Source organism: Poecilia mexicana, unplaced genomic scaffold (assembly GCF_051168715.1).
Source record: "Poecilia mexicana isolate PSO_F unplaced genomic scaffold, ASM5116871v1 scaffold_18, whole genome shotgun sequence".
Taxonomy (NCBI): domain Eukaryota; kingdom Metazoa; phylum Chordata; class Actinopteri; order Cyprinodontiformes; family Poeciliidae; genus Poecilia; species Poecilia mexicana.
Window position 1 is genome coordinate 17032893 of NW_028263387.1, and position 20988 is coordinate 17053880.

At 40.2% G+C, this 20988-nt stretch overlaps 2 protein-coding genes across 2 annotated transcripts in view; both read right to left on the reverse strand.

Annotated features, from left to right (window-relative positions):
* col25a1 (collagen type XXV alpha 1 chain) overlaps nucleotides 1–20988 on the reverse strand; it is a 69213-nt gene that overhangs the window by 45921 nt on the left and 2304 nt on the right. Inside the window, exons 2-6 of the mRNA XM_088015100.1 lie at nucleotides 20148–20174; nucleotides 13140–13199; nucleotides 11354–11470; nucleotides 8337–8372; nucleotides 2194–2220 (exon numbers count right to left, since the gene is read on the reverse strand). Coding sequence (XP_087871226.1) covers nucleotides 2194–2220; nucleotides 8337–8339 — 30 coding nt within the window. The 5' untranslated portion in view covers nucleotides 8340–8372; nucleotides 11354–11470; nucleotides 13140–13199; nucleotides 20148–20174. The remainder of the gene's footprint in view (nucleotides 1–2193; nucleotides 2221–8336; nucleotides 8373–11353; nucleotides 11471–13139; nucleotides 13200–20147; nucleotides 20175–20988) is intronic.
* The window catches only part of LOC148154086 (uncharacterized), a 136266-nt gene continuing 126627 nt past the window's right edge, over nucleotides 11350–20988 (reverse strand). Inside the window, exons 4-5 of the mRNA XM_088016038.1 lie at nucleotides 13064–13199; nucleotides 11350–11470 (exon numbers count right to left, since the gene is read on the reverse strand). Coding sequence (XP_087872164.1) covers nucleotides 11350–11470; nucleotides 13064–13199 — 257 coding nt within the window. The remainder of the gene's footprint in view (nucleotides 11471–13063; nucleotides 13200–20988) is intronic.

Sequence of the window (20988 nt, forward strand, 5' to 3'; positions counted from 1 at the left end):
CTAAATGCGTTGCAGGTAGATTGTAGTTGTGACTAGTAAAACATTTGCTACTGCCTGGTTCACACGGCAAGATTTTAAAATTGGTGGCCGAGCCAATTGTTTTGTGCCCATTGTTTTCAACGGGCATCGTTAACCGGTGACTCTAAATGAAACGATAGAACAGAAAACAATCTAAATAGCGTAGCAAATGTTAACGACGAGAAGCAGAACAACTCAACTCCATGTCATGTTGCAGTAAACAGAGCCGCTGCTCGCGCTGTCGCCACTGTTTTATCCAACGCCTCTTCTTTTTGTTACATGTTTTATCGCTCAAAATAAGTCCACAAACTATCGCTATTGCTCCTACACTGTCAGCCATGTTCTTTTACCTTATATTCAAAATATGGTGGAGTTTAACTGGACTTTCTTTCTGGAGTCTGAATGTTTGGGAGTGTAATCGCTTCGTGTGTGGTGTGTTACTCTTGCCACGTGGCTGGACATCACACGCGGCACAATCAAACCCGTCATATCTGACGTTTTTTATCGAATCGTGTGTGGTCTCAGGTTTTGAAAATCGTCCGACTATTCCAAAATCATGCGAACTAGGCTTAAGGTGAAAAGTACTCTCAGTGCCATTCGAAAGTGTCGAACAATTAAACATGTTACAACCACAGACTTTAATTTACTTGGAATTTTATTGGGATTTAGCCCTTTCACTATGTTCCCACTTAAAACTATATAGTGCAACCAACTGCTTTCCGACACCTGATTAGTAGATGGACCACCTGTGTGTCATTTAATCTCATTAGCTGTTCTGTGAAGCTCTTTAGAGATTTGATGGGAGAAGACATAGGAATAAACAGCATCATCAAGACCAAGGAACACTTCAGACAGATTAAGGAGAACGACTTGGAGACGATCAAAGCAGAGTTAGATCACTAAGCAATATCACAAGCTTTGAACACCTCACAGAGAAATGTTCAATTAATCATCTGGCTATGAAACTACTATCGCTCAACAGCAAACCTGCCAGCACAATGGTCGTCCACCTAAACCGGAAAGCCAGGCAAGCAGAGCATTAATTAGAGAAGCAGCCAAGAGGCTTGCTCTGTAGGGGATGCAGAGACCCAAAGCTTTCAGGTGGCAGAGTTTGTTGACATGTATTTCTCCTGCTCTCCAGAATCTTTATAGAAGAACATAGGTTTTTTTTTGTTGTTTGTTTTTTTCCTAATTGTACCAGGAGAAGTTTGTCACAGGAGATGGTGATGCTGTAGATGAATTATTAAGATCCATCCATCCTTTGTCGACACCTAATTATCCTTTCATGGTTACAGGGAGCCTTGTGCCCATCTCCATCAGTCATTAAGTTCATACATCTTCAGGTCAGGTTGCTCGTCCATCACAGGATGTATCATGTTTTTGGACAGAGGCAGAAAACCAGACTATCCAGAGAAGACCCATATGATGAATGCATGACACAGGGAGAATATGCAGACTCCATGCAGAGAAACCCCAGGCAGGGCTCTGAACCCAGAGCCTTCCTGCTACAAGGCTGTTGCCAGCAAAAGACAGCTATATCTAAAAAAAATTACAGTCTCAAATATGATAACATTGTTACATATGGCATGGGCACCTCCAATTCTTATGAAAAAGATGCATCATTGCCCAAAGTGTATCCTTATTTTAGGGTTGTATGCTGATGAGTCTACAGATGTGATGCTGAGGTCATAAGATGTCATGCTAAGATATTTATTTTATGAAAAACTTCATATTGTCAACACTTGTGCTATGCATTACTGATGTATGGTTGTATAATTGTTCTGTAAAAATAATGAAAGTGTAAGAAAAACGATGCATCACTTAAGTGTTAAGCGATGCACTTAAGTGCATCACTTAAGCGATGCACTTAAGTGCATCACTTAAGTGATGCACCCTAACCCTATGCGCTTCTCCCAGGATTCCCAATAAAGTTTGTAGTCGCAAAAACTTTATTGGGACCACAATAAAGTTTGTGGTCCCAATAACCACAAACTTATTTGTGGTTATTGCAAAATTGCAAAAATGCATATTTGCAATTTTTTGCAAAAATGCAAAAAAAAAAAAAAAAGTTTAATTTCCAAAACACTGCAAATAAGTCAGTTGAACCCATTCAATTAATCTATGAAAGAAAAAAGCAAGATCTAAAATAAAAGTTGGTGATTTTCTATAACTCACCTTTGGCCCTTGAGGCCCCTCAAGTCCCTGTAAAAGATCAGAGAGACAGAAAGAGAGAGAGAGATTGAGTGGAAGAAAAATACAGCCAAGAAAAAAGAAAAGGAGTCCTGGTCAGATGAAATAATGCAATCCTCGAAGCCAGCAGCGAGCCTGGCAAACTCATGGGAGGATTTCATGCAGTGCGCATACGCCCTTCAGGCAGAACTGAATCACAATCAGCCCCTTGTTTAATTTCTCCGGCAAGAGCTGAAAATCGCCTCACTCTGAGCCTTTCTTGTCATGGAGCTGCACCCTAAAAGTGAATCCCAAATGAGACAACGGATAAACTAAGACTCTTAGGGTTTTATCTTTTATGACAAACTCCATCTTTGTTCATTTAAGCAATAAGGAAAACGTGCGTCGTCTTGGCCACCCCACGCTCCCAGCGCAGTCCAAGACAAGTTCATTACCTAAATGGGCCAATATTTGGAAAGCCTTACAAAGATATAAAAACAAAAAGTTAGGAAGCGCAAAAAAAGGAAAAGGCGCCTCGTTTCTGAGATGCGAAGCGATGATGGATGAATCTGGAATAGTGCCTTTGATCGCAATTAAACTGGAAACCACGTTAGATCGTCAACCTTCTTCTTAGCTCCGTGGACAAAATGTTGTGAAACAGAAGACTGGATTCTTGCCGTATCAAAGCAGTTCATTAACACCTTTTAGTTCTGGCTGCTACGGTGCGCCTTGTCAGCCAGTTTTCGTCTTGCTTTGAATTTGAGAAACCGTGCCATTTGGCGCTTTGTCTGTGGCCAGACAGACCCTCTGCCCTACGAGCCCTCCTCGGCAGCAGCGTTTCAGCTCTTGTTTGCATCGATGGTATATAAATGTCAAAAAGATATGGTCCCCTGTTGAGCTTAAAACTCTGGTGTGCCTGCATTACAAGTAAAAGTTCCCAATGAGGTCATATTAAAGTTGAAAAGTTTGTCTGTCAGTGCAAATGTCTGTGCAAATCAAGCATGGTTTCGTTCGCGCCAAGATATGACTTAATAATGATTGGCTTTCTGGGAAGGAGCTGCTTGTTGGATCGCTTCTTGTTAAGTTTTTGTTGATGAAGCAAAGCGTTCATCACATAGCTCAAGGTATTCCATTTTCCCCATTTACATTTTCCCCAACATTTGCCCTTTAAAGTCTTGTTAGCAGCAAGTTCTCACATACACAAGCAAGGGCTGCTCAGTGGCAGGTCTTTTATTGTGAATTCCATCTACACCTATAACAAAAACCTCAGTAAAGAACTTTCATTACTCTATCAGCCAAGAAAAAAAAAAGGTTTTCCTCATACTTGCCTTTAAATGCCTTTGTTTGCTAACCTCAGAAGGGTTTGGTAAACATCTTTATGACCCAATAGGAATGTGAGAGCATGTGCCACTTGCCTGAGTGCTAATTAACTTGGCTACATCTGAGAGCACTCAAAAGCTAGAAGCAGGAAAGACTTTTTTTTTCCAGAAAGTCAAGTGCCCTCAAAGAAGTCCGGACTCTTTTCAAATCGAACTAAAGCTCAAACGTTGATAAGTAGTGGCAGTAATCTAAGGTAAATGAAACTTTGTGTGACGGAATACGTTATCATTGTGTACGCTCAACATTTTACACCTTAGCGCCAGCGTTGGACAATCAAAAAACCTACAACAGGATGGCTACTGTAGTCGAGTGTTTGAGCACACATACAAATCCCTGAATGTCCATTCATGGGTTTGGAATTGACCAACAATAAGGAAGTCCCCAGGTCATTTCCTGCACTCAACTCCAGCAGCACTGGAAAACAAATTTGGGCTGATCTTATACGGGCACCTCAAAGGTTCTATTGAAAACATGGTTCAGTCGGTCTTAACGTTCCTCTGGAATGAAATTTTGTACACCTTGTTAGTATTAAATCGGACCTGTTTTTGCGTATAGAACTACCTCAATTTTTTTGTGGGTTAGGTGCAGCAAGGTGTCTGAAATATTTCTTGAAGATTTTGGTCAACTGTGACCATCATCTTCCTGGAGCTGCATCAGATTTTCTGGCTGCACATCTTTAATGTAAAACGTTCAACCACATTCCAAGGTGCTTTACTGGTTTGAGATCTGGTGAGAGTGTGAGTACAGTAAACTCATTAACATGACCAAGACAGCAGTTTGAGAAAATAATATGGTGAATTATCCTGCTAGAAATAGTCATCGAAAGATGGGCGTGAAGGTTAGCCATAGTACTCAGTTAAATTGCGGTTTAAATGGTGTTCAGTTGGTACAAACGAGCCCAACTCCACAAATCCTAAAGTCTGCAGAGAAAGCCTCCACCAAACTCCACCAACAAAAACAACTTAATCAACTGAGAAAAGGCAGGACTGATGCTTTTAAGTTGTAACTGCCAAATACTGACTCTACCACCTAAAATTGAGACAGGCTAGACCAGGCGAGATTTCTTTTACAATCTGTCGCTGACCAACTTTGGGGAGACTCTGAGAATTTTATCCTTCCTAGCACAAAGGAATGACACCAGGTGTGATATTCTGCTGCTATACGTCATCTCCTTCACGGTTAGTGTGCGTTCAGATTTGGTATTCTGCATATTTTGGTTTTAACAAGCAGTTTGGATTCCTGTATGGTTTGGGGTGTCCAATGAGTATTGGACATTTCCATTCATTCATTGAACACTGGATATATTCTCTTTCTCTGTTCATTCTCTGTAAACCAGACAGTTGACGTGAGTACAAACACAGAGCAGATCAGCAGTTTCTAACATACTTACACCAACCTGCTTAGCACCAACAAGCGTGTCCTACCAATTTTGATGCTTGGTTTAAGCTTGAGAAAGCTGTCTTCTGTCTTAATCAATCACAATGGGTGTAAGTAATAAAATGGTCATGAATTTGTGTTTATATACTACTGTGATATATTAAAACAGAAACTTAAAACCTGTGATTTTTATTACTTCTACTATTCGCAAGGCGTTTATTTTCTCAGGCTTTTCAGTAACACTTGTCATACCGGTACGACTAGCTAAAAGAATCATATCGTCTATTTGGTCTACCTACCCTGAAAGTTGAAGTAATGACCTGATTGTGCAGTGACTGCTAAATAGATTGCGGTTTTAAGAAAAAAACAAACAAAAAAAAAAAAAAAAAACAACCTAATCTGAGGTAAAGATTTGAAATTTGAAGTTTCATTAGACTCCAGGTTGCAGAGCTTGATGATGATGCGACGACAGTCCTGGGTACAATGTTACGCTAACACAGCAGACTGCGATTTCTCCAAGGGCTGCGAGGGCCAGTTACTCTGTATATTTTGGTTAGTCCAAGATGTTAAATCGGTGGTTCCTAAAGTTTTCAGCTTCAAATTAATAGAATAACACGGACAGGAAGTTGTGGTCCGAATGGGTGGAAAAAAACAAACGGCGCTAATAGGCCGTTTAAAATCCAAACAAGCTTGAAATGGCAGTTTCAACTCATTTCTGGACATCATTTCAGGATATCCAATAGTCCATAACTCACATTTCCATCTCAAGACACATTTTCGTCGCGACTGTGGTAAATTGCACCCAGCAGATGTTTATTTCAACAAATGTTGCATTTGTAGCTAATTACGACCTGATGAAATGTATGTGTGTAACTTTCAAGCCACAGGTTTAAACTTTAAAGACATGGAAATTATGTTAGTTTTGTTTTCAAACATGGGAATAAGTTACAATGAAATCAGCTGCTTTAATGCTTTTTTAAATACGCTGTTGTAGTTTCAATAAACGCAGAACAGTCTGCTTCAAAAACTAATATTGTGTTTTTGTAGGTTCAAGTTAATAAAAACACCGATGAATAGTTTAAACATGGCTGTGCAAACATCCGAAAGTGGTTGACTGAATATTTGCCAGATGCACTGGTTTGTTTCCAAGCAATTTCAAAACATCTCTGCTCTTGCTGTGCATGAACATTAGATAAAAAAGTAGTTAAAGACATCAACAAGTAATGAGTGTGTCCTTACTTTAAAAAAAAAGGCATATTGGAAAAGTTACTCAAGCAATGTGGGTAAACTTTGGAAAGATACAGGATGAAAAGGGGAATTAAACTGGAAATAACACCACAATGAAAATTAGGGGGCGGGGTGGTTCCAGTTATGGATGGAGTCTCTACAGTCTCATTTAATCTTTTCCGAGCAAAGTCAGGATCCAAATAAATACTTTTTTGCAAAGACTGAAAGCCACCTTCCCAGAGAGCAGAACACCTTTTTTAATTTACTCCAGAAAAAAAGTTTGTGGCACTGATTATTTCCAACCTTTGAGTTCTAAAAATATATTTTTTTCTCCTTTGTCGTTTTGCCACCTCCTCCTCCTCCTCCTCCTCCTCCTCCTCCTCCTCTTCGTCCTCTTCCTCCTTTTCCTTGTTGCACCACAAGAGTTTAATCCCCCTAACCAGCACCACATGTCGTAAAAGGCTGCTGGAAAACTCTGGATTCTACGTTTGCCTCTTTAACAAGGGCATCTACATTAAAAACGGTTTGCCATGTCAAATTAAGTGTCTTGCTCCTAGAGCACTGCGGGGGAGGCAAAAAATGTTTGTGGAATCTTGAACCTTGGGAGGAATGGGAGACGATCCTTTTTAATCCTCAGCTCCAAATGCTTGAGAACACATAATTCCTCAGATTTAAGGATGGATGCGAGGTTTGTTCCTGAGTGACAAGTTAGCTTTTCTGTTCTCTCTCGAGTCGAAAACGCGCACAACCTACAACAGGAGTATCTCCACCAATCCAAAATCTCATTTTTACTGATAGACCTAACGCAGTAGCAAGCAATCAGGATTTGGTTTAAAAAAAAACAAAAAAAAAAACAGACTTTCTGACATCGTAAATGTACTGTCGCATCTATTTGCCCCCGTCCCCCAACAACAACAGCTGGTTCGTGCTGATCTCCTGCTGATTTAGATCAAGGGGGCTTGTTACCAGATGATGACTTTATCCCTTGTTAAAAGTATATCAGTGTCATGCAGCGTATTTACTCATGAAACGCTGTGCTTTATTTAAAGAGTCACAGAGAGAAGCGATTACTTCTATGCAGAGCTCTATGAGAGGACATTCTGGAGAGGAACTCCAGCTGTTGCTGTCATAAACAGCTGTAAAAGCACTTCAGGCTTATGGAAGAACACCTGGGACCCTCCACTTTGCCGTTTTACGCTCATGACTCACAGAAACTTTGCTACCTCCGCGGCTACTGTGTGAGCGGCGACGGGAACAAAACATTTGGGAGCCAAAAAAAAAAAACCACATTGGAGAGTCATTGTCGAGTGTAGCGAAAGGTCATCGGTAATGCGTTTCTAGATAAAAAGGAGATTGTTTCCTGTTTCTGCTTCTGTAAAAAATCTGACAGCGGCAATGTGATTTTAGTCAATTGGTCTCCTTTGATTTTTTTTTTTTTTTTCCCAGAGCTTGCTTTGACCTTTTCAGCGTAGCTTTTCAGAGGAGACTTTAATCAAAAGGTTTATTAGCTGCAAGCTGCGTCCACCTGCTGTCCGCCGGCTAGCGGCTCGTCCTATATGTTTGGGTTCGTGAGAGAAAATGTTTTATCGGTTATCATGAAACGCATCCTTAACATTAAGTCCCTGCATAAAAAAAAATAAAATTGCGAACAAAATCGACATCAAACCCATGTGATCCCACTATGAAAACTGTTAAATACCAAAAATACATTCTGCGCTTGAATTACAAGCATAGATGTTGAGTGTCATCTTCATATTAAAATCACACTTTTCAGAACACACGGATATTCAACACATCAAATGTTGCTGGATTATAAAACCTAAACCTTAGCATGTCCTCAAATTGGTCGTCATGGCGGATCCATTCAAATACGCCACAATAAAAATCTTGTGCAGCTCTTGATATGATATTGAGATAAATAAGTGGCTTCCTCATCCTCACTACTAAAGTTAATGCAACAATCCCATCAGATGTTGAATTATGAGCTTACAGCTGAAGAGCTTCTTCATCGTGACTCTTTTCTGGATGAGCTGGAATGGCCAGTTACAACAAATACAACATTTCAAACCAAGTGCTGGCGCTCCTTTCGTAAGTTAACCAAGATAGGGAGCTGCATCAATTGTATGAAAGAAAACATCAATTTAGAAGGTAAAATAATTTCTCACCATGAGTCCAATTTCTCCTGGCTGGCCTGGATCACCCTAGAAAAAAAATAATAAAAAATAAAGGCAGTGATTATAAGAGTGTGGACTTGTTTAAAAATATCCAAACACATCAATTAAGTTTTAATTTTATTTGAATAGATTTGTGAATGCAAATGGACTCGATTGTAAATATGCAGAATACTACAGTACAAATCAGAATTTACGTTGCCTGGGAGGATTTTGTTCTGCTCTACCACCTGCCCTGTTCCGCGTCTCTATCCGACAACCTCATTCTGGGTTCTGCTTTTGGTCCAAACCTCCTTCAGATTTCAGCACATCACTGAGAAACATGTCATTTCAATTTTATATCCAGAGCACTTATTGCCTTCCTTCTAAGTTATTCACAACAGTTAAAAGTAGAGAAAAGTACAGACACCTAGGAGGAGAAGTGTGACTTCTTGGAAACCCCCACCGCCCCCCCCAAAAAAAAAACTTTAACAAGTTTAGCAACTTCTACAGGAAGAACTGAAAACAATCACCATAAAAAAGTTGGAAATAACCTCATAAACAATTCTTAATATATTTGAGCTCCTACTGAGATTTCTGCCAACACAATAAAGATCAGCTGGAGCCTGCAGAAGGTTTTATGGCTGAAAATAACTGACAAGATTTTTTTTTCTGTTCCTTTTTTCTCTCCCGGTTCACGTAAATTAGCAAAAGCCAGTGGCGGGCATGAAAAACGTTATGTTGCAAACAGAGATATTTGAGCCAACATAAATCCGTGTAATAATAAAACTATTCCCCCAAGGGGATTTATTTTTTTTTTATCTATAAATATTTGAGGAAAAAAAAAAAAAAAAAAAAAAGACAAAAGGCCAAACAGTTCTTCCACTCTTCATTAAAAAGGTTTCCACTGGCATTTTTTTCCCCCTCTGAGTACTAGGTCAAGTCAAATTAGATGCGACTACAAGAGGAAAAAGAAAAGTTGACAATTTTTGTAGACCCAAAGACATTTTAGTGGCTCATGCAAGAAACCCCGTTTTTTTACCAATTAATCTATTCCTACTCTGACACTAAGGTGTGTGTTTGTGTACAAATACAAGGTAGTTTCAGTTATTTAGGAACATAATTCATTTTGAAGAAGCATAAATAATTTGGAAGTTGCTGCAAAATAATATATAATTGCCTTCCATGCTTTAAAAAAGAAAAGATGTGCAAGAAGCCTCGATAATGAGTAATTTCATCATGTAGTGCAGCAACATAATCTAGGCTCACTGGTCTCTCTAAATTATCCTTGTGTGTGTGATGGTTGCTTGTCCTGCGCGTCTCTGCATTGCCCTGTGGTGGACCTGTGACCTGTCCAGGGTGTGCCCTGGCTCTTTCCCTATGACCTCTGGAGACAGGCACAAGCACCCCCTTGATAAGCATGCATACAAGACAGACAGATGGATGGATTGAACTTTGACCGATGAGGATAGACAAGGTCCCGAACTTATTTTGCCGCCATGCACAGACAGAGGCAAAAAAAGAAAATCTCAAACGCTCACTGTTACAAAGCTGCAGCAACGAGTGGTATCTTAGGCTCACAAGGTCAGATAGCATTCATTTAGATGTTATCTTAATGCCAGCCACTCGTTTCAAAAGCATTCCACAAAAGAGAGTTTCCATAAAAACTTAAACATGTGTAATTTGCTAATCTCCGCTGGAGTTTTAATTGGAACCAAGTCCTATGATTAGATGAGACCAAGGCTTTGTTTATACGAGACCGCTGTCTGGAAACTGCTGGTATTTTCGGATGTTGATTGGGGAACAGTTCCATGTTTAGATGGCACTTCCTCACCGCTTAGAGGACGGTACCGGGACACCTTGAGTCCACTGGAGTCGTCATGCTAGGGCACAGTGTGGCGCTGGGGGACTTTAGTGCTCATCTAAAACATATATATAAAAGTAGGTAGCATACTTTTTTTTTTTTTTTTTTTACTGACATCTGTCTGTGCAAAAGTGCCAGTGTCAGAGACTCCAATCACTGTTGACGTGTAAATGAGCAGTTGGATCACAACAAAAATGTTTCGGCTTCAATAAAAAAAAACAAATTCTGTGTAAACTGGGCCTGAGATTGTCCTTTCTTCTGCCAGACACTCCATGTGGCGTGAAACGAAGGAATGAACTGGTGATAAAGCTCTTCATGCCCACTCTTAAATAAGGTGGAGAAAATGAGATGCTGCGAGTTGCTCCAACGGTCCTAGGAATTTTGTTCTCTTTAACATACTGGGAGACCTCTGCCAGAAAACACAAAACAACTGGATAATAATCACAAACATCTGGCCAAATCAGCACAAGAACGGTTCACCAGACACAAAATCAATGTTTTCAAGGCCATCTCAGTCCCCAGACTAGAAAGGGTCCAGCGCAGATAGTGAATATTTATGAACATCTGTTTTCTTCTCACACTAAATAAGTATAATTAGTTTTTTTCCCCCAATATTTTCACTCTGAGATTGTGATACTGCAATAAAAAAGACGTGTATTTTGAAGCTTTTCGTACATTGTTAGCAGGTGTTGAAATTCAGAATGGAGGATGCTGAAGTAACATAATGCAATTCCAGAAATAACAGAGCCACTCGGACACCAGTGACCAAATCCTAGCAGTTCCTTTAAGAAGACCCGTAACTCATTCCTTGTATGTAAAGACGCGGTGCCAATTTTTTTTCCCACATTTATCAATGACATCAACATGGATAATCAACAAAGACACCAAAAGTGATAAATTGGAGTAAATATTACAACAGTTTACAGTGGATTTTGTATTTGTAAAAGTACTTTAATGGAGAAAGTCTTATATAGTCCTTAAATTGCAAGTATATCCTAAAAAAAAAAAATCTTGCCATTATTTCTCTACCCTTTACATCTAAAAGGTCTTTGGAAAGTCTTGTCCTCCAACTTAAATAATTTTAAAGAAAGGGGGTCAGTTAGGGTTGCAAAACTGCATTTAGTTCAAGTTTGTCAAGCTTCTCGTCTTATCAAAACCCAATACTCACTGGTAGACCCGGCAAACCTCTGGGTCCATCCTTTCCAGTGTCCCCTGGAGGGCCCCTTGGTCCTGGCGGGCCAGGTGGGCCTGGAGGCCCGGGTGGTCCTGCCTGGCCTTGATCTCCCTGTATGACAAAAAGAGTACATTTCCACATCAGTCCTATGTGATATTGTTGGATCAACCAAGACAGAAGCAACTGCAGTTAAATGATGACAAAGGAAATGGTGTAATGATCTCGTGGGTGGCTATGGCCCACCTCCATTCGTAATTAGGAGGAAAGATTGCATTTTGGAGCTAGCATAAAACAACAACGAGGAGATTTAACGTAATGGTTTAAAGTTTGCTCAACTTACTTGAGATGCATGCAATCTTAAGTGGACTGCGCATTTAAGCACAGTCTGGAAAAAGGTCATATTTGTCAGCGAAGGGTTTCGATAATCAAGAGAGAAATACTGAAAATGTGTGGTCCATAATTTTACTCAATTAGGAGAAATTCTGAGAAAATATCCAGCAATTTAACTTGCGGGGAAATTCCTTTTTATTAATGCCAAGACAGTAATTCGTTTCACTTTACCAAGCATCTATTAGGACATTTTCTTATTAGCTTTTGCAGGAACAGAAGGGAGCATGAGGGTGCATATGACAGAATCTACAGGCTGGCATGCTCTAGACAGAGAGAAGTGAATCAGTGACACTTTGGCACAGTAGACAAAGAGACAAGAGAGAGGGACACACCCACTACCTTAATGAGCCGACGCTTTATGAGCTGCTGGTCAGCGGAAAGAAAGCCATGATTGATCTTTGGGAAGACCATCTGAGCAGGTGTGTGAGGTCAAGAAGTCGGAGTTCAGAGGTGAGAGAAGGTTGAAGGAGGAGAAGGTCCCAGAAGAAGAAGCAGCAGGAGGAGGAGGAGGATGAGAAGCCAAATGCAAAGAGAAACAGATTTTTGTTAGGGAGTCCCATGTTCCCGAAACCCCCCCAAAAAAACAGCGCCTTCACAGATGGAGGTGAATCCACACTTTTCCAACACCGAGGTGACTTGCTGCGGAAGTCTGGGGTTGCATTTTGGAGCTGGAGCCCCTAATTACCACCTCTGGAGTGTGAAGTGGGTTCACAGTGCCCCCCTCCCGCTCCCCGCCCCTTGGAAAAATGGGAATCGCTCCTTGTCTGTGAAAGCGCCGCCATCATCATCGTGCCTGCTGCCAAGTCAAACCCTGTGAGCTACACACACTGAAACCAGCATGGGTCAACCTTCTGGGCTGAGGTTGATTTCATACCTTCCGTCTGTCAATGCTTGCATTATTCTGCTCGCGCCCATCGGCGTTGCCATTGATGAAACAATTATAAAGGCCAAATTGGTTGTTAGGAGGCTGTGTGGTGAACCATGAGCATGAGCTATAAAAAAAAAAAAAAAAAAAAAAAAAAAAAAAAAAAAACAATTTGCCACTTTTGGTCATAATTGAGTATTCCCTTTAGAGCTCCTTCCATTCATTTCAGTGTCAATGGACATGAGCCAAACCATGTCTTGGTTTCAGGATACAGAGTCTGTTCCAGTTAACTTCATATTACAAGGCTGTAAAAGGCCACCTTTGCTCTCAGCGGAGGATCTGGGATGTAAAAAGGAGCAGAACTATGTTAAGCGAGAGCCCGCTAGCAACAGCAGGGCAGAGAGGAAAACAATTGACAGGGTTTTGGCTGGTAAATACTCAATCATCACACTTTAAGGGAAGCGGCCAGTGTGTGCTTCAGAGGGGGTCGGACCCAGCAGCGAGGCAGCACCACCACAGACAAACCTTGACAGTCAGGATCTGATTGCTGTGCAAAGCAGCCAGCGTAGGGAGACCAGGCAATCCCTAAAGGGACAAACAGCAGAACATGGCACAACACACACATATGACACTCAAACACTGGATGAACAAAAACAGTAAAAAGGCGGAAGAAGACAACAATCCAGCTTGTATTCTTACGCTTCTACCACAAACTGTGGGATGTGGGGGAAACTCTCGCAGTAATGCGCAAACCTCACGATAAGTGAGTCGATTTACATATGGGCCCACGTGGGTAGTGTGTGGGTTATACGAAATTACTATTATAGGTGTTAAAAGTCTTCACGACAACGGCAAAGTGCCATGGTGGAACTATAACAAAATATTAGATAATATTAATATTTGATATGACCTAAAACCATAGTCGAACTTCGCTTGAAAAGCAAACCGAGATCTTTGAGGAGGAACGATAAAATAATGTAATAAAGCCGCAACCCGCTTAAAACTGGGGGTGTGGTTGTGTTCACATTTAAACACCACATTCGAACTCATAGGAGTTCTTCGTTTGATGAAACCCAAATGAAGTTCAGCTGTTCTTGTTCTTTTTCTGACATTTCTTTCTTTCTTTTGTTTTTTTTTGCATCTCAAGGCAAACCAGCCAAGGTCTGCTAGGGGCTTCCAAGCGTCAAAAAGTCTCAGTCAGGACAACATTTCAGAACATTTCCGAGGTATTACGTGGAACACAGTGATAATCAAGGAGAGAAAATATGGTGCAGTGATGACAACACAAAGTACTGGGTGTCTTTTTCAAAATTGATGAAAAGCCATGAAGCAACTTTAACAGACCTAGAGGAGTTTTCTGGTAAGTTGTGGGTTTCTAATGTAGCAACAATCTGCTTTGTTCCTGATTTGCCTGGGGCTGTGGGGTCTTGTAGCAGGACAGGAGCCTTTATATATATATATATATATATATATATATATATATATTTTTTTTTTTTTTTTACAGAGAAAAACACTAAAGCAGTACAAGCCTTAGCAAAAAAAAAAAAAACACATGCTAAGTGTCCCACAAGAGTGTGAGGAAATGTTTTGTTGCTCAATTTGAACTGATTTTCTATGTATCCACTTAAGACTCAGCATAACAGGTTCAGCTTTACTGCTATGGTTTGTATGTCGTCAACTAAACAGGATCCAAAGCAATTTTCCTTCCAGCTTGAACAAAACACATATGGGTGCCACACACTCCTGAAGGCTGGGTGGTTCTGTTTGAAATATAAATGAACTTTTTTAAATAAGAAATACTCAGACTTTTAACACATGAAAAACAAATGGTTACTCGGAGTCAGAGACAAAGAATATGTCAAGATTTTATTATAAAATGTCTAAATTTCTATATACTAGTAAGCCCACGTGTTGTTCCCTGTTGCGCTTTAGAAAATAAGAGATTAAGACGTTTATTGGGAATTCAGTAAAATAGTTCTCTATTGTTTTCCACAAGCTTCACGACAGATGTAATCTAGCTATGAAAAGTGAATAAAACGAGACAGCATTGGGACTTCTCTGTGTTGGAGGGAAGCAATGATTTACAGCTGCATATTAACTTTGATCCGGATCCAGACGCTGTGATTTTTTAGTCCACCAAACATGGTTTTTAAATCTCAGGAAAATAAATGCTCCGTAGTGTGGTAGATCATTTTGAGATAGTGTCCGTAGCTCTGTTTTGATTTTTTTTTTTTTTTTTTTTTTAGCACTTTTATATCCTCATCTCTGAGGCAAAACACAAAGTCATGCTAACTAACATCAACCAAAACAGTATTCCTTTAGTTCCCTTCCTTATGGTTTTACCAAACGCAAATCAAGAGCAAAGTTAAGGATTTGTTCTTTCCTAACGAAGAGGCATGAAACTATAGATCACCTTCATTTTTGATAAATTAGTTAGTAAGGTTTACAGGTGCTTTTTTTTATTTCTAAAAAAGACTTAGAAGTGAGAGTTAAAGCGCTCAACAAACAAAAAACGCCACTTCTCTTTGGAAATGATCCATTGTTAGATTGACAATGAGGGGAAAAGCAGTCAAAGTAAGGAAATTTTTTTAAAACAAAAAAAAAAAAAAACAACATACTGCTCAAGTCCATTTACATTACATGAATGTCTGGCTCTATGAAACTTAAAAAAAAAAAAAAAATGATGGATTACCCAAAACATTTGCACTGTATTGTTTTTTTAAAAACACAACGGCCTATTCTGCGGAATAATGATTGATTGAATTTGAACAACAAAAGTCGAAGCGAACTTTCAGCCAAGTTCCAGTTGCACGGCAAAGCGTGCGCCATGCTGGTTCTGCAATGATTGCATATTCTGTTGGTGATCTTTGTGCTGCAGGTTGTGCCTCGCCACAAATACCCACCATAACTAAACACATGAAAGTATTTCTTAAAAGACTGGCAGATAATCATAAACATGTCCTGTGAAGGATCAATCTTCATCTGTAGTCAAGCTCGAGATAAAAATCTGGCTTATCCAAACATGGCTTTTGTGCCATCCCTCTGGTTTTCCAAAGATAATTCAAAAAGCATGGCTCATTAGGAATATGGCTTTCAAGGCAAGCTGTTTTGATTCATGCCTGCGGCATAAATGAGTAGGGGATACAATAGCCTTGCTGTGTGCGACTGGAATCGAAACACAAGTATTTCTCAAGTTATTTACGACCTCAAACATTTTGAAGACAAAGGAGGGGAAAAACAAGCAGTGGATTATGGTCAGGGGGGGAACAGACAATACACTTACTCCAGGCATGAGATCCAGTGTGGGGCATATGCAAGACGATACACATTGTGCTTTTCCAATCACTCTGAGCCATATGCACGCGGAACATTTCGGTGGAAAGATGCGGCCGGGTCAACACGATGTTGACTACCTCGCTGACCGGTGTGTGTTTGAAATGTGGGAAAAAAAAAATTATATGTGTGTGTGTGTGTATATATATATATATATATATATATATATTCAGCTCCGTCTCCATACTGTTTCAATGCTGATGTCCATGTGTAAGAATGATAACAGTGGCTGACAGAAAATCCTAACCGTTTACAGACTGCTTTTGTTTGCTTTACTCCCAAAACGGATGTTCGTTATTAGGTGGGGAGCTCTGTTGCTGCATATGTGCCTGTGGCAAAAGGGAATTGATCTGTAGTAAACAAAAACGAAGATATGAGGCCAGACCAGGCCAGAATCTCCTGAAAGTAGTCATGCTCACCAAAAAAAAACCCTAGCAATACCAGGCAGTTGTATTTTCCGAATATTTACGTATGGATTGGCTTTGCAGTACTGCGCTTAAATGGTTTAAAGACTCATGGGCGTACTGTTAAAAACATATTTTAATTCCTGAAAATTACAGGGGACAAAATAAATCCTAAATACATCAAGTTATTACTCAGTAATTACATCTAAGATGTTCATAACAAACCAAGTAATCCATACAACCAAAAAAAATAAAATAAAAATTCTGAAATCAGTATTGTATAAAGAAGTGAAATGACATGGGAGTAAGAATTCAGCAAACTTAAAGTATAATCTGTATACTGAAACCAGTCTGATGTTTTGCTCAGGTGTGCTTCTGGTTTATTCAATGTCATCTAATCTTCAGTTTTTCCAAAATATTTTCAACTGAATACTAGTCAGATGATTCTAGCTGCTTTATTTTCTTTCTCTGAAACCAGTTAATAGGTTATTATTTTTTTATTGTGGAAATATCTGAAATAGTCTTGGCCTCCGTTTCTTATCAAGGACATCTCAGTAAGTTTCTATCTGTACCATATAATGAAACACTCCACTAACTTTACAGCTGGGATGATCTACCATGCAATTTCTTACTAAAAATGGTGGGTGGAATCAATGATTAAATAGGCTTCAACATGAGTTTTCTTCAGCAGTGGAGTCTTGTGTAGTGTCTGTGCCCAGAGACTGCTACAGCTTACTATTTTATTTGTAAAAAAAAAAAAAATGCAGCAGATTATTTCCAATCTTTCTGAATCTCATTTGTCTTTATTACAAAGACTTTCTTTCATGGATTTGTTTTAATTTCTTTGTAATTATGGATATTTTGGGTTGTCACCAAGACACGGTGTAAATGACATGTCATTATAAATACATTTCCTGGGATAAAAATTAATGTGTTCAATACTTTTCTGCAACATCAGGATCTTTCTTTTCAAGTATTTCACAAAGCCTGGTGAACTGCTTTTACTATTCCTGGACAAGAAAGTTAAATTTTTTTGAAAGTAAGCTGTTGAAAGATTTGTCCAAAGTAATCCACGAGTTCTCCAACCTTTGCGTGACAGCTGCAGTTACTGCGAACAATCAAAAAGGACCACACACCTAACAGTGCGATGCACACAGCCAGCAGCTCAGGCTAATTACATCCACAAGTGCGCCTTCGGAGGTGGTCGCGTGTTTGTTTGTCAAAACTGGTCAATTCATTATTTGCTGCTTGGTTAACCTCTCGTTTTTGGATACGACCCGTGACCTTTCTGGACAGACAAATGGCCGACCCCGACATGTGGGCAGAAAGCAGAGGAAGTGTGCCGCGGGACAGCTCTCACACTCTCTTCGGCTGTAAAAGCGGGAGTCTGTCTTTTGTTGCATTCTGAGGGACGGCTGATGTAGATGCAACCTGGCAGGAGCGTAATCTGTGCTACACGTAGAGGACATTATCTTGACATGCTCCGTTGTTTACATCTTCTTTCATATGGGTGTAATCAACTCTGTGCACAGGCTCAATATGAGCCATGAAATGAGGCTCATTTCCACCCGGACAGATAGAACGAAGGTCAGCCAGCTCTTGTCCAGCTATGCCTTCATTTATTAAGAAAAATCTTTCAAACGCTGTTCCACTACATTTACTCACTAATCTAATATAAAAAAAAGTCAATATGCTGCTTTGAGAAAGTGAATAATATATTTTTGGGGAATGACCTGCTCGGCTTTCCGCCCTGTAATGCCTTGAATGCGACTGTGCATTAATTTGTGCCCATTAAAGGGACGACACGGCAGTAACAGAAAGACGCTTAAACGGTACCTTAAAAATGCTCTGTTTATTTATTCTAGAAGACAAATTGCACTTTGCTAGCTCTACAAGCATGATGCTTTTTCATGTATAATAAATCATGATTAACTGGGAAAATGGGCAATGATACCAGATTAAATAGTGGTGGATGGTTAGGGTGTTACCTAACCAGGCAACAACAAAAAGTGAGAACTACAATGAAATAGTTTCGATAATTTATATTAAGTCAAAACGTAAACTACAAGTTTGACTTGAAAAATGTTCTCACAGATACTACCCATCCAACTTGAATAAGAGCACATTTCCATCTCTAAATGAGCAAAACTTGTAAAAAAATAAAAAATAAAAAAAAATCCCAAAATATATAATATTTAAATATATATGAAAAATATGAACGTACTTTTTGTAAATCTTCTACTTTGTGTTTTTTTGCATTGCGTAAATATTCATTAAAATGTGTCAAACTGGGGCAAATCGGGCTGAAAAGTGGCACTGTTGGTAGCGCCGCTTCCTTGCAGCAAAACGAGCCCTGTACATAAATAGTTTCTCTCCCACAGTTAAAAAAAAAATCATAATTGTTAGGTTAACTGGTCGATATAAATTGCCTGTAGATGTGTATGTGTGTCCCAATGTTTCCATGTGATGGCCAGGCGACCTGTCAATCAACCAAAACTGCAAAGTTACGCAATATTGATGGCTCGAAATGGCAAGCATACCCTTAAATGCTTGTCAAAAATGATCCAAAATAAAAGAGTAAAAATAACATGTTTAATTAAAATGATTTCTACCTGTGCGTCCGTAATCAGTGCAGCTCTAGCAACACTTTCAACTGCAGATATTGTAGCGGTGGGAATTCACTCTGGGACAACTAAAGTCCTAAAACTTGGCTACAACTGGGTGGATGCTTATGAGAAACATTAGATGTGTCACTTGGAGACCACTAATTGAATTTCACAGAAAGGGTCATTTGCATTGACTCTCAAATCATAAAGAAAACCGGGAGGAGAGCCGACAAGAGTTCCTCGGCGAACTACTGACGTCTGGGCGGGCGCCAGCTCTGAATTGGGATCAGATCTGCCTGAGAGACGGCTGGAGTTCTCCTGACAAGACGAACTGTGCTGCTGAATTCTTGTTTCGTGTCGTGCCAACCTCTGTGTGCTCTCTGCCCCATTATAAATCAATTACAGGCGTTCAAAGTGACTCCGACTAGCACACAATCCGCCCTTGATGAACAACAGCAGAGACAGAGGAAGTGAAAGTGTGTGCATGCATGAGCACATGTGACCCCTCTTAATGCAGTCTACTTTAAACAAACCTGTGCAGCCTGTTTCTCAGACGGACGGCTCATTTTTTAGCCATTATTGGGGAGGGGGCCAGGAAGGAGAGCTGCACTGACTGCTAAGCGGAGATGGACTAATTCGTTTCGGAGAGCGTCAAGCATGGAAAAGCACTTACATTAGCATCATTTAGATGCTGCACTTTTATAGAAATGTCAGACTTATAGAGCTGGAAATGATTAAAGCGGTGAATATGCCACATCACATCTAGAACCGAGGTTAATCACGAGTCGACTTGGCGTGAAGAAAGGACTGGTATTTGGTTGTTGTTGTTGTCGAGACCGAGCGAAGCTCTTCTGCTGGTGGGAACAAAACTGCAAATTAAATCCAATGACGAAGTCAAAATGAGAATTTTTTTTTTTTCAACTGCTGCAGGGGGACTCTAGCGCAAATCTCCCAAAAGTTTCTCACAAGTCCGCCTACCCGCTGCCGATGTGGAAATAAGCAGCACTGGGATGCTTGTTGTATTTGGCCACATTGGAAGAACTCTATCCCAGGAATTTCATGCATTTCAAACCTTTTGCCCACAATTCTGCTGGGGGACGAGGAACGGGGGGGGGGGGGGGGGGGTAAGGAGACACACACACAGTCACATTCATCTACTAATCACAAAGAAGTCAAAGGAAGCCGCATACCCGTGGTCCCTGGTCACCTTGATCTCCCTACAAAAGAGAAGAAGAAGAAGAAAAAAAGAAAACTTGTTTCAGAATCTGAGGGCAAAATATACAGGAACACATGCACAAACACAGTGATGCAGCAATAAGCCGAGGCTCACACCGAGATCACTCGGGCGTAATGCAGAACATATTGATAACGTGAAATAATACAGGAACCCTCAACTATTCGTTGCGGTTGAAAGTAAAATCACTTATGATAACATGGAATGACATGAATTGGGTATGTGAGAAGGAGAGAAGAAGGAGAGTGGCGGTGTGAGGTTTTGGTGAGGGGGCGGGTGGGAACCGCATTTATGCCAGATTTATTTGCCCCAGAGATCTTCTGGCCGTCTGCCTTTTCTGGGGGTGTATGTCTGTGGACGGAGGCCGACTCTGAAGGTTAAAACATTTGGGTTTCCAGTCAGTCCGCATGCCAAAGACTGTGGCTTTATCACATTAGAGTTAACCCCAAACAAAAGCACGCTGTTGTTTGAAATAAGCAAAGGGAGAGTAAAATGTTGGAAGGTGAATTATGACCTTAACGGGTCTAAAATCGGGACAAATGAGAACATTCGAGCCGCCTCGTTTGATCGACTTTTGATCTGCAGTAGTGGAATAACCCGAGCAACTTATCACGCATGGACGGGAAGCTTCGTCAAAACAAGCGTCGATGTGCAATTTTAAATGATAACAGTTCTTGGAATTTTTGTCATTTTTCACCGAGCCGTTTTGCCAGAACCAGATTAAACGGGAAAACAGTTGCGAACGGCCACGCCGGCGAAGCCTTTGTTCATCCTGGGTGGGAAAGGGAGCGCAAAGT